Here is a 16,360-nt window from a genome sequence, read left to right on the forward strand (position 1 = left end):
CTAATAACTAGGACCAAATGAGTGTTATAAACGAATGTGAGGAATTACAGTTATGATTTAAATTTGATGGATGATGTTAGGAATTAGATTTACGATTTTTCATCACGAACTGACATAAGCTAAAATGCCAAGACGCTATTCGGTCAAATGATTGAGTGAATTTCGCACCAAAACCCAACACTTACTATCCTAAATCTGATTGGTCCGTCCATAAATTATAGTCTCGCCACAATTTCTAACATGTTTAATTAACGTATTTACAAGGTAATCAGTTAAATGTAACTTTAGGGCATCTTTTTTTCTATATTTATGAGGTTATCATTCAAAATAAATGCTCACATTCATTTGAATAACTTGTTAAATCCTAGTTAACAAAATCAGTTATCTATCGATTTGATTAGTACTACATTTAAATGTGTACATTCTAAACGAATTCAAAACTAAAAGCAGAAAACACCTGATATTGTTTGGCTTGTATCTTCCCATTGAGGTTTAAGACTGCAATTGATCAGATTGATAACCCCATTGCACAAGCAAGTGACTATCAGGACTCAGTAGCTGAGTGGATAACACGATGGCGTTCGAAGCGAATGGTACTGAGTTCGAGTCCTGGAGTGAACATCAACTCTGAGTTACAGGCAAATCTAGCTGACGAGTCCCAAATACAATTTTCTTCTCATCACTAAACCACTTTAATAAACTAAACAAACCAATCATGTATATGATCCATTTTCCTTCATATTATATATATATATATATATATATATATATATATATATATATATATATTAAAAACAATTTAAACAATGATGAAAGTGTTGTTGACTTGAAATATCAAACCGAAAAAAATTGGGAATAAAAAACAGCGAAATTTAATGATCGATCGTTTATTTTGTTTTTCATTCATTTTATTGGAAATAAAACGCTGAAAAACAGACCATAATAATCATTGGCAAGTTGAATCAATTAAACCTAAATGACAAAAAAGGTGTGAATTAAAAGAAAAAAGAAAAAAAGCATGAGATGAATGGGAATTTTTAAATTGTCACAAGAAAATAGAACACTATTGGTCATTACTATTGTTGTTATGATTATTATTATTCAATAATAAGAAGGCTGCTATTCATTTATGGATTTAATCATTATAATTGTAAACTATTTATGAATACATTCAAACAAACAAACAAAAAAAGGAAAGAAAATAATGAAAACAATCGAAATGTAAATAAATAAGTTCAATCAATTGTGATGAAAATAAATTGTTGAATTGAGAAAAACAATTTTTCACTATACTCAAAATTTCTTAGTTTAAAAATGAAGGCAAAACAGAAAACAACTTATCGTTTTACTTAGATATAGTGACAATAAAAAAACACAAAAAAACAAAATAGATAAATATCTGTTATATGCATATATATATATATATATATATATATATATATATATATATATATATATATATATATATATATATATATGGTTGGAACGTTTAAGCAGTAAGTAGTTAACGATAGTACACAGTATATTTACTGGTTGTCTTCAAAGTTTGCTTCTCTTTTTTTTCTCTTCCAATTTAATTGTAAGAAAGTATATATATTTAGTAATATAAGAATAAAATGGCGCCATTTGTGTACTATGCTATTTTGACTCAAGAAAGAAGAAATACGGAAAGATATTTCGATTAAATGCAAATTAAATTTGTTTTACAAGTTCTTCTAGTATACATATAGATATATTTGTTCCTCAACAGGAATGAAATGGAAGTGAATAGGTAGGAAAAAAATCAATTAGAGTAATAATTCATTTCAATTATGATGTAGGCTGAGGAACTATATATAAATATATATGACTAGAAATGTAACGATATATTGTAATTATAAAATGAAGCAAAGAGGAAAACCAATGTTACTCAAGACAAAAGAGTTAATAAATGAAAAATTTTAACTAGGAACTGACAAATATTCTTACCACAAATAGACATATTTACACATAGATTCATCTTTAACTTATGATTGAGATTATTAATTCCCAGGGAGTATCATCATCATATTTCTAATTGTTATATTTCAATTAGAATAATATATGATCATAATTTTGGCAATAATTTATTGATGCTTAAATATGATTCATATTAAGTTGTATTGTTATCATTTTTCTCAATATTTTTAATTTCATCAGTTATATTGTTGAATGAAAATGGTTTAATTTCAGGAGGACGAGTAGGTGAAGATAATGATGATGGTGATGAACATGATGTTTGTAATTTAGGTGGTAATTTATCTTGTTTATCAATAGAATTTGATTTTAATTGTTTACATTGTATTTCTGCTAATTTATCTTCATCAAATGTGAACGTAGATAAAGAATCAGTGGAATTAGTTGATTTTTCCGCTGTTGAATTACTTTTATTTAATTGAAGACGACGTAATAAATGAAGTACTGCTGTTGCATTATAAGCTTTCTAGATGAAATTTAAATACAAATGAACAGATATAATATAGAACTAATTCAATAATTAAAGTAGGATTTTCTTTATAAACCAATAAAACATCATAACTGATGTATTGAATAGAACTAATCAATATGAATTAATTTTCCATGTAAATGATTTAGGAAATGAAAGCTGTATAAAGTTTTATTGAGAATCATTAGTAAATAAAGGAAGAGATCATCTTCAAATTTGTGAAGATGTTCCAGACATAACTGGTAAGAATTTGCATACTAGACTGTTTTTAAATTTGACTTAATAATAGACATCGTCAATTAGATAAATGGATAAATAATCAACCGAAAGAAGACAGAAATGAGAGAACTCTTTCTATAAACACTATAGTCTCTAGTTATTAAGCATTAAAGAGATCGATATTTAGCCGATGTCTCAGAGAAGCTGTACTAAAATTCAAAAGTCAACGAAGATATTTAGAATGGAATTTGAAAATGTTCTATTTCTTTCCTGTTCATAAACGATAATCAAACCAGAAAAAAAAAACAATTGCATAAAATATACTCTGCTATGCTTAGTTATGCTATACAAATCAAATACAATGTTGGTACCAAACGCTGTTAATTTATGTTAATAAATGCACCTAAGCGGCAAACAGACGAAATCGTTACTCAGGTTTTCATAACATTAACCAAGTAATTAATTGGTCATGATAAATTTATCTTATCAAAATGGGTTTTGTGGAGATTTCTAGGTTGAAATCATGAGTGAATTGAAGCTAAACCACCATGGAAAACCTGGAAGCATTGGGCGGCCGTTTCGTCCTAGTATGGAACTCCTCAGCAGTGCGCATCCACGATCCCGCACCCCGCAAGATTCGAACCCAGGATCTATCAGTCTCGCACTAGGCGCTTAACCAACTAGGCCACTGAGCCGGCATCCAACAGTGTTATTGTCTAACTTCAACCAATCCACAAAGTTGCGCCACCGTACACCATTGTCTTCAGTGAGCTGATATCTCACAACAGACTCGGTTGAACTCCACTGGTAACGGCTTCTCACTAGAACTCCAGGAGTATCTCCTGAAGTTACACATTAACACTGTCTGGTGCCAGCCGGCTCAGTGGTCTAGTAGTTAAGTGCTCGCGCGCGAAAACAGTAGGTCCTGTGTTCGAATCCCGAGGGGTGCGGGATCGTGGATGTGCACTGTTGAGGAGTCCCATACTGGGGCGAAATGGCCGTCCAGTGCTTCCAGGTTTTGCCATGGTGGTCTAGCTTCAATCGACTCATGATTTCAACCTGTGAAATTTATCTTATACAATTTTTAATTATAATTTCATAGGCAACTTGTCAAACTATAAATATATATATATATTTCAACTTTATAAAATCAGAACCTTATATTATGTAGATAACACAGTTCCAGGTAGTTTCATATTCGAAAGAGAAAATTTAAAAAAAAGAAAGATATTGTCCCTTTCACACATATACATTAAACTTTTTAATATAAAGCATTATAATCAATTTGCTCTTAATCTAATCAAATAAGTTTTGATGTTAGTTAATCTTAGGCAAAGATCATGTAAGTTCTGAATCTAGATTATCTCTGAAGCAAACAACCAAGAGTATAATACTGCTTAGCTTACTAAAAACTTTATAAATAAAGTATGAATATAAATAAACTTAAAATACTTTAAGTGTTGTTATTTATCAACATATTTTATAATAAAAATTGAATACCTACTTTCCATCGTTTTACTGCTAAGAAATTTTTACGTATCTGTTCACTGACAAAAGGATAAAGATCCCTATCAAGTGCTGTATTACTAGCTATCCATGGATGTTCTAAGGCTTGTACACAACTATAGCGTTTTTTTGGATCTTTTTGGAGTAGATTACTAATAAAATCTTTGGCTGAAAAACAAAGAGAATTAAAAATAAATAAATAAATGGAATGTTAAACTTGTTTTTTACATGAAGTTTAAAAGAAATCTGTTAAACGTTATATGAATTGACAAACTAGTTGGATAGTAAACTTGCTAGCAGACTATGTTTTGAAGATAGAAGTGAGGGGTGAATTAGTCACAGTTAGATGTTATTTTGTGTGATAACAAAAGAAATGGATTATGCTACGGTTAAAAAAAAGAAACTTATGTGGCCAAAACTTAGCTTCAAGAGCGTCGAAACAGACTGGCATTTTCATTTAACGGAAATACTAAAAGCTTGTCTCTCTGTATAAACCGAAATGCCCAATATGATATTTAATTGTGGATGAATTCTCAACTTATGTTACCTCTACTCTACCTATCACTTTACAAGTACATAAACTGAGAGGACAGAAATGAAGTATCCAAACCTCTGAGGACATTCCACAATAGAACAGATTAAAAATATACAATGTTTTCATTAGTGTAAGCGCTTGTTACTTTCTCAGAAGTGAATATGATGCTGACCTTTTAAAATTAATAAAACAGCCCTTTCAAACTTAGTATACTCTGCTGAAACCGTTGTGCATCTGGAGAAAGATAGTTAGTTGTCTTGTACAGCCTTGGTGATCTCGTTTAAATGAGTTCGTTACATAACATATCTTTCCATGATCTTAATCTTTACTTTTTGTTTTTTATTTGAGTTAGTCAATTTTCAAGTATTAAGTAAACTATGACACAAATCTTCGAATTGAGAAATTTTGTTTCCATGCCCTTTTTACTTTGTTTTTTTCTTTGGAATATTCATGTATTTAAGCTATGAATAAGCACACGTTTGAAAAGTTATTAACTCTGTCACAATTATTTTGTGTTATAGCTTCATATTTGCATCTCAGACTCAATTTTATTCAGGACTTTTCTAATATAAAGTAGGTATATTTATCGCATATTTTATTGATTAATGCTACTGTTTCTAAGTTGTAAACAACTGAGGAGTATCTATGCGATGAATGAATTTGTATTATTCAGCTATGATCATTGTATTTTCTTTATTCAGATTTGTTATTTAATTTTGCAATTGTTGGTTAAGTAATATACAACTTGTATATTTTTATTACTTAAAAGCTAGATTCACCTGTTCAACGTGTTTGTTACTGACTTTTGAAAGTTTACTAGTGTTTGAACTAGAATTTCTACAATGAATTAAATTCACGATCAATAATTAATCGTGTAAAATATCAGTGAAACTGTGTACTAAATCAGTTTAGTTCTAAACTGACAATAGACTAACATATATTTCAACAAAAATTTCATTAGATAGGATGGTCGTGCAAAAACGTTTACCAAAGTTGAGTATAACCTTATTTTACATTGTACATTACTGCTCAGTTAGTTCACATTATAAACATTCTAATGCTATCTATAGACTGTCTGTTTATTCACGCATTTATCTTGGTTTTGAAAAAATAAACTGCTGAATAAACGATGTTCGAGAGCAAACAAAAAAATATAAGTATGATAAAGTACAAACAACGTGTCAAACTACGAAATCTCTGGAAGTTTATCTGGCAAAACCGCCTTTTTTTTGCCTTGATTGAGCGAACCTTAAAGTAATCTGTCTATCGAAAAACTGCAGTCACATTAATTATCCTAACTTTGAACTACTACGGCATTGTTTTCCTTTATTAGTTCATGTTCATTATTAGTATTTAATGGATTGTAAATTTAATGTCTAATTAGGTATAATAAAAGGAAGAAAAAGAAAAATCTGTTTCTAAAATTACCTGAGTCAGATATATTATCCCAATACGGTGAATCAAATTCATATTCTGCCATTCGTATTTGACGAAACAATTCATGATCATTTTCATCATAGAATGGTGGATATCCACATAATCTAACATTTTATAGTTCAATTTCCATAAGGTCAATTTTAATAGAATATAGAAAAGAGGTGAACTATTATTAGAATAAAGTTTAATTTGTGTATTTCATTAATATATATACATATATATTTACATTTATTAAATGTAAACGAGATAGGTACGAAAAAATTATGTCAAGATTTGTAATAGTTACACTTTCAATAAATCGCATCATTAACTGTGGTATGATAAAGATTTATTCATTCCACCATCTTTTAGAGAGATGTTACTTGCAAAGTGACCTTAACGAAAAATCCATTTTTTTAAAAAAATTATTTCAACTGTAAGATTTTCGTAAGCATTGAACTCTACGTATTTTGAGTTAAACACACTGATGATAGTATATTTTATTTACTTAGATGTATCTATGATCAATACAGTGGAACGCTAGAATTAAGTATCAACTAGCTTCTTTCCTCATTCATGTTTGATAAATCCGTAAAATTGTATAATCTTAAGAACTATGTTCAAATAATTACAAAAAGCTAATGAAAGTAACAACTATCTATATGGAATGCTGTTAATTACGCAACATGAGATGTAAGATCAATATTTAACCATACACTTTACAGTAAACTGAACAGAATTCTTCCTACAGACTCTTTCAACCGAAAAGGATGTTATACTTCAACAAGAAAGTATAATAAAATTTAAGAGTGACACAAAATGGGTTTCTTGGTTAGGATTTATTCATTATTTATTTATTTATTTGAACACATAAATATTGGTACAAGAGTGCGCCAAATATATATGCGCCACATAAAACAATGAGAATTTAAAGAGAAGGAAAACGAAAAAAGGTAAGGAGCGTAAAAAAAAAGAGAGAACGATAACGAAGAGATTGGTGTAAGGTAGTGTAATAATAATAATAGTAATAGTGGGGGAGCGGAAATATACAATCAGAAGAAATCTTTCAGTTAAGGAAGATACAACCATTTTCTTATGAAGAAAGTAAAAGAAGGTTACAGCAGGATCGCCACTGGCTTCTATTCTCAGCCATATCTGATAACGTCTCTAGCCATTGTGTAGCACCATCTCTAGGACCCCAACCAGGGAATCGTGAAGGACCAATAGAAGCCAGTCCTTTGCAGCTTTCTTCCATGCCACGACACCATGTCATATACTGACCACCTCTCCGCTTTTTCCAACCAGTCCCAGCGTCGGCAAATAATGTACGACGTGGAATTCTCTGGGACATAAAAATTTACTTTATCTCCATGATGCCACTTCTACTTTTCTTATTGACTAATACTAATTATAATCTATATTTTTTATCAGCTCTCGAATTATTCATATTTATAAATAGTAACTTGTTTCAATTGTATTTTAACCTTAGTAGGCGTTGATAGTTTTTTCAATAATGTTTTGTTTATTTGTTTTACATATCAATCAGCTTTCATTATTTATTATTATTCGTAGTTTAGTTATTACCGCATCTAAAGTACTTAGTGAAAAAGAATAATCATACAATAAGGGATAGATCAGACAGATTAACAATCTTTTTCTGAATCTTAATAAATTGATGTAGATAGTAAAAGAATTGTTTAATATATTTAATAGCCAATGTTTAAAGTTACAATAATGGAAACATTTTGTTTAATGAAGAGTAATTTCCAAGCTTCGGGTACTGTATCAAACACAATTCTTGGTTGAGATGATGAAGAAGATTTGTAGCTTATGTGGGTGATTTTGATGGAGTTTTGTTCTCTGAGCTGGATGGTTTGGTCGTGGAGCTTTCCATCCACCTGAAGTTTGTGCTGATGATATCGTTTAGAAGAACAATGAAAGCTCCAAGACAAACCATCCAGCTCAGAGAACAAAACTTCATCAAAAACAATTCTTGTTTATGCAACATTCAAGTCAATGTTTAGCTAATAAGATTTATATAAGCTTTCTTGGGATTTCAATCATATGATTTTCAACTAAAACACTAATAGTTTATTTAAAGAATAATTTGACTTCCAAATTTATTGAAACAAATGTACCATACATAAAATCTATTACTTTAGATCATATTAATTCATCACATCTATGTCATTTTGTTAGTATCACACAGACAAGGGATTTCTCAGATATTTGTAGTGAAAATAAATTTACATGATGCACCGCTACGGGATCAAACTGTCTAACATTTGAATATTTCAACAACAACAACAACAGAAAAAGAAATTTATTCACTTGCAAAACAACATTCATTATTCCAGACGAAACTATGAGTATCACTAATATTATAAGTTAAATTAAAGGAGGTTAGTGTAATATTAGGCTGGTTATTCAGTCAGTATACATATATAGCATAAATCATTTATAAATATTATTACATTTTGTTGAAGCTCACACATTCTACTTCATTGGGGATCAAAAAATCGGTAACTATGTTCAGAAGAGAAGATTGAACAACAATTAAATGTGGTTGAAAAGTGTTGGAGATAATGAACACTAATTAAAGCTCATCGGTAAGTATGGGAAGACAATAACGAAGGGAATGTAATTTACTATAGGCAAAAAAAAGCTAGTTTTTTAACGGCCTGCTTCCAAAAGTGGTGAAATAGCCAACATGATTAATTTTAGCTTAAATACTCCACGGAGGAGGACACATCCGGTTGACAAACTAATTGCGCTATATCAAACAAATTGCGACAGACAAAAGTAGACGAATATTCGGCTCATGTTATCTCCAGTTATATTTGCCAGTTAACATGTTCGTGCCAAAGCAATTAAATTAGAAAAACAGAAACGAGGTCTCTTTTCCGCGTCTCAGGGCACAATCCACAAAAACTGCAAATAAAATGCTAATGTATTTTCAGTATAGGGTTTGCAGATTGTTAAGTTCAGATAAATATCATGAATGGATCAATGTCAGACTGAAGGTCCTGGGTCCGAGTCCCGTGCGCAGGATCGTGGATGCGTACTGTTGAGGATTCGCATACTAGAACTAAGAGGCCATCCAGTGCTCCCAGGTCTTTAATGGTGGTCTAACAATGATCCATTCATAATGTATTTTCAACAGCGCTACTCATCATCTCGATAGTAGACGCGAGGTTGGTGTTTTAAAACTGTTCGAAATAATCAATATCCCAAAACATCTCCGAATGTACTACCTTACGTCGAAGCCATTGCAATTAAATAGTTTAAATCAAGCTTGTGCATTTTAAAGAAAACAGTTGTAAGTCTCTCACTATTCCGGTAGCTTCTGTTTTTCATTATTCAATTACGTAATATCTTATTTTATATTCACAAAAACAAATTCCTTTTTCGTTCTCAGGTCTTTTTGAGCTTCACTCATTTCTCTCAGTTAATCTATCAAATTTTACGGTTATTATTACGTAACTTTAACGCCAATGTTCATTCTCCAGAAATGTATCTCCATGTGTTCTAAAATTTTCTTTCTGAAATTTTCACACTTAATAACATATATATCCATTAAATCTACAATTATATAATACTTCCATGTTGACTGTCGTTTTTCTACTAATGTTTAATAATATGATAAGAAGTATGTACATTAGTTAAAAATAGCTATTATTATTGTAAATTTAATGGTTGAGATCATGAATCAATTGAAGCTGGACTACCATAGAAAACCTGGAAGCACTGAACAGCCATTCTGTCCTAGTATAGGACTCCTCAGCAGTGCGCAACCACGATCCGACCTCGAGAGATCCGAACCCAGGACCTGTCAGTCTCGCGCGCGAGCGCTTAACCACTAGATCACTGAGCCGGTATCTAACTTTGTTAATGTCTAACTTCAACTGACTCATGATCTCAACCATTGTAATTACTATAATATCCACAAAACACCTGATATTATTATTGTCTCTAAATCATAAGCAGCTGACGAATATCCATGAAATAAATAAAATCACCTTATTCTACTACATTCGTTGTTTTTGCTTTATTCATATCTATCATTAGTAAAAATTATATAAAAGTTATGATCCTGTAACTAAAAACAAATAATCACTAATCTGAAACTAAGAAAAGATTTACTGCTTAGAAACATGGGAATCTATAACTAATAATCATCTCGAAAAAAATTTTTTATGCAACTCCGACAATTAGAAAGAACTTACAAAATGTATGCAATCACACCAATAGCCCAACAGTCTACTTCTTTGCCATAACCGGAACTGCCTTCATTAACACTAAGAACTTCAGGAGCTAAACAAATAAAATTTGAGGAAACACTGTAGGTGTAAATCATTAAGTTATTTTTAATAATAATAAACCCAAAGTTTCTGTACTGTCAAACAGTGGGATCTAGGATGAGAGTTCGACTTTATTTAGGACTCATCAACTAGATACACCAGAACTCGTGTTGATGTTCACGAAAAGGAATTTAATCCAGTTTCTTACGCTTTAAACTCAGCGCGTTATACACCTATTTACTGAGTTCAGATAGTCACTGGCTCATGCAATGAGGATTAATTTTTATTCATCTTTTAGGGTTTAACTCTTCCCGTCGTTGATTTTAAGAACTGTAATTTATCAGTCACTGTCACAAACAGTATGTGACTGTCATCAGTCCTTAACATCAACAACTGGAAGATTTAAACCCTTAGAAATAGATTACGACTAATTTGTTATCTTTCTGTGGTTTTATGAATTGTTTCAAGCTAGGGGGAAACACTAAATATTTTGTGACATTTTTTTTATAACATATGCACATAACTGAACCATGATTTCTGATCGTTTAAATACTCTGGACAGCAGTTCCATATTTATTTGATTCTTTTTTAATATTCTGTCATTTCAAATTAGGTCATAGTCTAATATTTCTATAATATGAATGGATGGGTTTTTAGTTATTTTTGACCTGGAGAAATGAATTGAACAAATAATGGTTTTATGACTTTATATAAAGTGTTTTTCAATAAATATTTAAACAAAAAGTATTCTTGGTAATATCAACAGAATCTGCCATTTGAAACTAAAAAATTAAAAGCCATCATTATTAAAGGTGGAGAGTTATTACTTTGATATTAGAAGTTATTAAAACAACTTAGTCAATTTTACTGAATTCTGATAGTGGTTAAGAGCGGAGTCCAAGATGAGCATTTCATCCGATTTCGGACAGGCTAACTGGATGTATCTGCAATCCAAAGTTCATGATGACGCTGAGAGTAATGAATACCAACAATAAAGGGATATAACTCATTACAAATTAGTCAAAATACTTAAACTATAACATGAAGTGAATACTTCACATGATTAAGATTTGCCTACTCATAGTATCATATAATAAAAATAGAGGCTAGTATTTGAAAGAAACCCTGAATGTTCATAATTAGATATGATATGCCCCTAAATGCCCTGGTATGGCCGAGAGTGGGAAGAGTCCGCTCTCCCTCTCGAAATACTCTCACATGGTCACCCGTATATAGCCTCTGCCAGAGAAGTCCTACTCACTGCCTTCTCGTGGCAGGGATGTTGTTTACAAAAATGAGAGGACGAAAAGCGAATGTCCGGCGCTTTAACCGGATCCCAAACCAATCGTGCACATGGGCTCCAGTATCCTGCGGGTACAAATGGCGTACGAACCAATTGTTGGTCACCGGCTTCCATGGGACTGCATCTCCTTACGATGCTCCACTGCCTTGTAGATCAGACCCTCAGGTCGAAGGCTCAGGGAGTGCCCCCCTGAGAAAACCACCTGCTTCGGTTAGGGCACCCGGGCAGTATCACAGCCCTCACACATATCGAATGAGATTTGTGTGGCGCATATGTATTTGGTGCCTTCTTTTACCTATATCTATGTGTTAAAATGATTAAATAAATAAAGATATGATACACCTAATTATTCCTACAAAACCATACAATGGAGTAGAAAATGTAAAAGATAACATATCAACTGTATTGTTTTAAATACTGTATATGGAGAACTGTAGTTTCTACATAAATCAAAATTTTGTAACTGAAAATACATTCAATTTTATCAAAAAAGATGAGTGTTTTATGAAATAGAGATAATGAAGTATATTTCAAACTTAGAATAAACATGGATTTAAATAAACTATAGATAACATAATAATAATAATGTAGGCCGAGTAAATTGATCATTACAATCATTTACATAAATGAAACACTGATCCCAATTCCCCATTCTGAAGATAAGAAATTGTTTTACTTGATCAAATGATAAATCAAAATCTTCATGAGTTATTCATCATTATTAAAACAAATAACTAAGAATTACCATAAATATAGTCAAATCACATGAACAATTCATTCTATAATGTATATATGTAAGAATATTACTGAAAATGTATCTATGTATATAGGCATAAACTAATTCATTTAATGTAATCTCAATGACATAATAAATAATAAATTACTTTATATTGAGTAAAGTAATTTGATAGATATGCTTAATCAACTTGAAAAGTCTTAACTTTAACATAAGGATATATATATATATATATATATATATATATATATATATATATATATATATATATATATATATATATATGGAAAACTATGCTAATGTTTTTTAGTGAATATTCTTATTTCCTCTAATTGTTAATCATAGTCAATGTTTCATTTCATTACTAATGTATAATAGATCAAAAGGAATAAAATAAAACAAATTAACATTTCAAAAGTATTAATAATTATATATGCAAATTGTATTATAGTATTACAATTATAAATTTCGTTAATTATAGTTTACATAACAATGTTAATGATTACTAAATTGTCACTATAAACGACATGAATGTTGTACGCCGATACTTTTTATAGTGTATGAATGTATTGAAGTAATAATCATTTATATGTCAAGATGTTTTTGTGGTAGAAGGTCATAGGTATAATCAAATGGTTATAATTTCTGATAGTTATAGTTTTAGTGGTTCTTCATTCCTCCAGTTCCTTATGTCTAATATCATCGTATAATAAAGAAACTGTGGTAAATTATATATTGTGAGTATATTTATGTGGAATATCTCTAGCTTTCTTAGTTCTATAAGAGATTTCTAATCTTTTCACAAAGCAGATATTGAATAGTAAACAATATCATGTTATTTAGCCAGTGATGTAATATGGTCACGTAAATCAATGATATAATAAATTCTATTTGTTATTTAGAAACTGTGAGAAAAAGTTCTGAACTTAATTTGTATGTTAATTAATGTTTATCATCAGGTCTCAAGTGAACTTGTGTTCAATTGAAAGACTGGAACTCGAGTCATATTGTGTCTTAGTCAGTAACGTTCCAACTGTGCTATGCAGGAACCCAGCAAAGTTGTTTGGTACTTGAAAAAAATCAACAATGATTACTCTGTATTAACCAACTGACGGAGCAGAATTATATTTTCTATAAGTTACACATAGGAAAGCATTTATATGTTACGAAAAAAGAAAAATTATCGAAAGCCTCGTTTTCAGCTATTTCCTATTAACTGATTGAATAATAAAGATTTTTGTATACGGGTTTTGTTTTATATAGAAAACGTTTAAAACAACAACTATATACTTTATTTATCACAATTTTATTAATAAATGTATAATATCAACTCAATTTAGCAATAAAACAGTAAATTCTTTTTCATTTTTTTTATTGAGATCAAGAACCGATTGATGTTAGACCACCGTTGGAAGCCTGGAAGCACTGGACGGCCGTTTCGTCCTATTGTGGGACTCCTCAGTAGTGCGCATCCACGATCCCGCTCGCGGGATTCGAACCCAAGGCCTTCAGTCTCGCGTGTGAACGCTTAACCTACTGGATCACTGAGCCTGCATCCAATAGTGATAGTGTCTAACGTCTTTTTCATTTTATAAGTTAAACATCTAGAAATCACCTTTTTACAGAAAGATAACTACTTGATTATCGTTATAGTTATCAGAAGAAAACATTTACAATCCTTTCAAACTGTGTACTGTCAATAAAAAAATTTGGATATTTGTATGCTAAAGGTTTACGTTTAATAAAGTCATTCTAACAACCAACTGAGATAAGATAAAAATGATTTCCTGAAGAAACTTTGCTTCTGAATAGTCCATTTTTTTGTTTTATTTCTACAATGTATATAGTTATATAAAGAAAAATAAGAACAGAGAAAAAGATATTGCATTCCTAATAAGTATTCTGGTTTTGAAGATAGTCAACATCATAGATGATATTTATTCAGATAATTATTGAAAACCTGAAGAGAACTAGATAGATATATTATGATAAATTAAAATTACTTATCAACCTATGATCATAAATTGGAAAGAGATTGAGCTCAAGAGTTTCAGGTCTTGTACAGATATTCAAATTATGACATAGTCATTGATGTGAAAATCTCAGTAATCACAAATGAAGACAAACTTTCGTCGAATTGGAAGATCACCTAATATATATATATATATATATATATATATATATAACCATGTAATACATGTATATTGCTATATACAGGTTATTTTCGAAGAGGAAACACTTGTAGTTACCTATCTGAACAATTTACCATTAAATCTTCAAGAATTATTCCCTGTTTTACATCAAATGATTCCACTACGTTTTTTTTGTTAATTAATGCGTTTTTCTACAGAAAAGATTGTTTCATCGTTAACATACATAAAGAAAGTCTATACACATGTAAATAGATAGATTAAATCATATATGAGGAAAGGAATTAATCTAACTACATGCAAAATAAAAACGATAATGTTTTGCTGATAGTTTCATCTCCCTTTCCTTCGATATTTTATTCTTTGTAGGCTTTATAAGGTGAAAAAAGAAATTTTGAGTTTTATCTTGCTTACAAAAGAAAATGTTTATTCACAAAGCATAATATGGTATAAAGAATAAACTAAAAACTAATAAATGAATAAGATGACACAGAAAGGGGTGATCACAGTAAAAAGGCTAATAAAATCGAAAGATGGAAAATAAGGAGAAACTTTGATGATAACAACAATAACAAAATATAAAACAAAGTTACTTAATAATTAATAGCAAATGAAGAACTTTTTCTTTTCTTATCTCTCCTTTGCTCTTCTCTTTATTTTGTTACTAATAAACACAAGTAAACAAAAAGACAACAACAGAGAAAAAGATTTGGATCTAATTGAGTCTAAAAATTATCTTAGCAGTTTTATGAAAAAAAAATTATTTTAAGGAAAAAAAGACACGTGAAATATTATATCTTGATGAATATTTTCGAATTAAGAAAAAAAGGACATCGTTTACATGATTTCAATCGATCAATAGAGAAGTTAAGTTTTCATCTGTAGAACTAGAAGATAATATATATTTGATGTATAAGTTAGCATTTGTTTCATAAAACTAAAACGGAAAATCGACAATCGTTTGATGAAATAGTCAAGTTTAAATTAATTATGGTAATTGAATGATGTTAGAGTGTGAGCAGTAAGTTATGAAGCGATAAGCAAAGATAGATAGTGGCTAGCAGTGGAATCCAGGACGCGTGTTTCGTCCTATTTGGGACTCGTCAGCTGGATGTACCTACATCTCAGAGTTGATGTTCACTCTGAGACCCGAACACAGTAACATTCACTTCAAACGCAATCGCGTTATCCACACAGCTACTGAGTCCTGATAGCCACTTGCTTGTGCAATGGGATGAGTTTAAATTCACTTGGTGTTGTTTGGCTTGTATCTTCCCATTGATGTTTTAGGACTGAAATTGATCAGTCTCTTATTGGCATATGTGCATACTGTGCGTATTGCCTCGATATTGCCTTAATTTACAAGCATTGTAAGCAAAAATGGATAGTAGCTAGCAGGCGATATCGAGACAATACGCACAGTATGCACATGTGCCAATAAGAGACTGATCAATTTCAGTCCTAAAACATCAATGGGAAGATTCAAGTAAAATAATATCAAGTAAATTGTGAAGCGATAGTTCATTATTGTTTGCCTACTATAGGACTACAAAAGCTTGGATAGTTAGTAGCAACTTAAAATGTGAAAAAGAAATAGCTGAGAAATTTGTAAAATATCGTTTTCAAAAAGATGTTCACATAAATACACATTTTAAGTCTTATGATTAATATGATGCAATGAAACAGTATGAAATGAAACAGGATATTTCGTCATCATATTCACGATGACA

The 16,360-nt window shown here is 30.6% G+C and overlaps 1 protein-coding gene across 2 annotated transcripts in view; it reads right to left on the reverse strand.

The window, feature by feature from the left end:
• Positions 1 to 820: 820 nt before the first annotated feature.
• CAMK1G_1 (calcium calmodulin-dependent protein kinase type 1G) overlaps positions 821 to 16,360 on the reverse strand; it is a gene marked incomplete at its 3' end in the record, with an annotated part of 42,030 nt that continues 26,490 nt past the window's right edge. The window contains exons 6-9 of one of the 2 annotated variants that reach the window (XM_012941364.3): positions 10,367 to 10,454; positions 6,153 to 6,265; positions 4,188 to 4,357; positions 2,132 to 2,461 (exon numbers count right to left, since the gene is read on the reverse strand). In XM_012941364.3, the coding sequence (XP_012796818.2) occupies positions 2,132 to 2,461; positions 4,188 to 4,357; positions 6,153 to 6,265; positions 10,367 to 10,454 (701 nt within the window). Of the gene's footprint in view, positions 2,462 to 4,187; positions 4,358 to 6,152; positions 12,165 to 16,360 lie in introns of those variants that run through there. The other variant, XM_051214436.1, reaches the window with a different exon arrangement.

This window comes from Schistosoma haematobium, chromosome 2 (assembly GCF_000699445.3).
Source record: "Schistosoma haematobium chromosome 2, whole genome shotgun sequence".
Taxonomy (NCBI): Eukaryota; Metazoa; Platyhelminthes; class Trematoda; order Strigeidida; family Schistosomatidae; genus Schistosoma; species Schistosoma haematobium.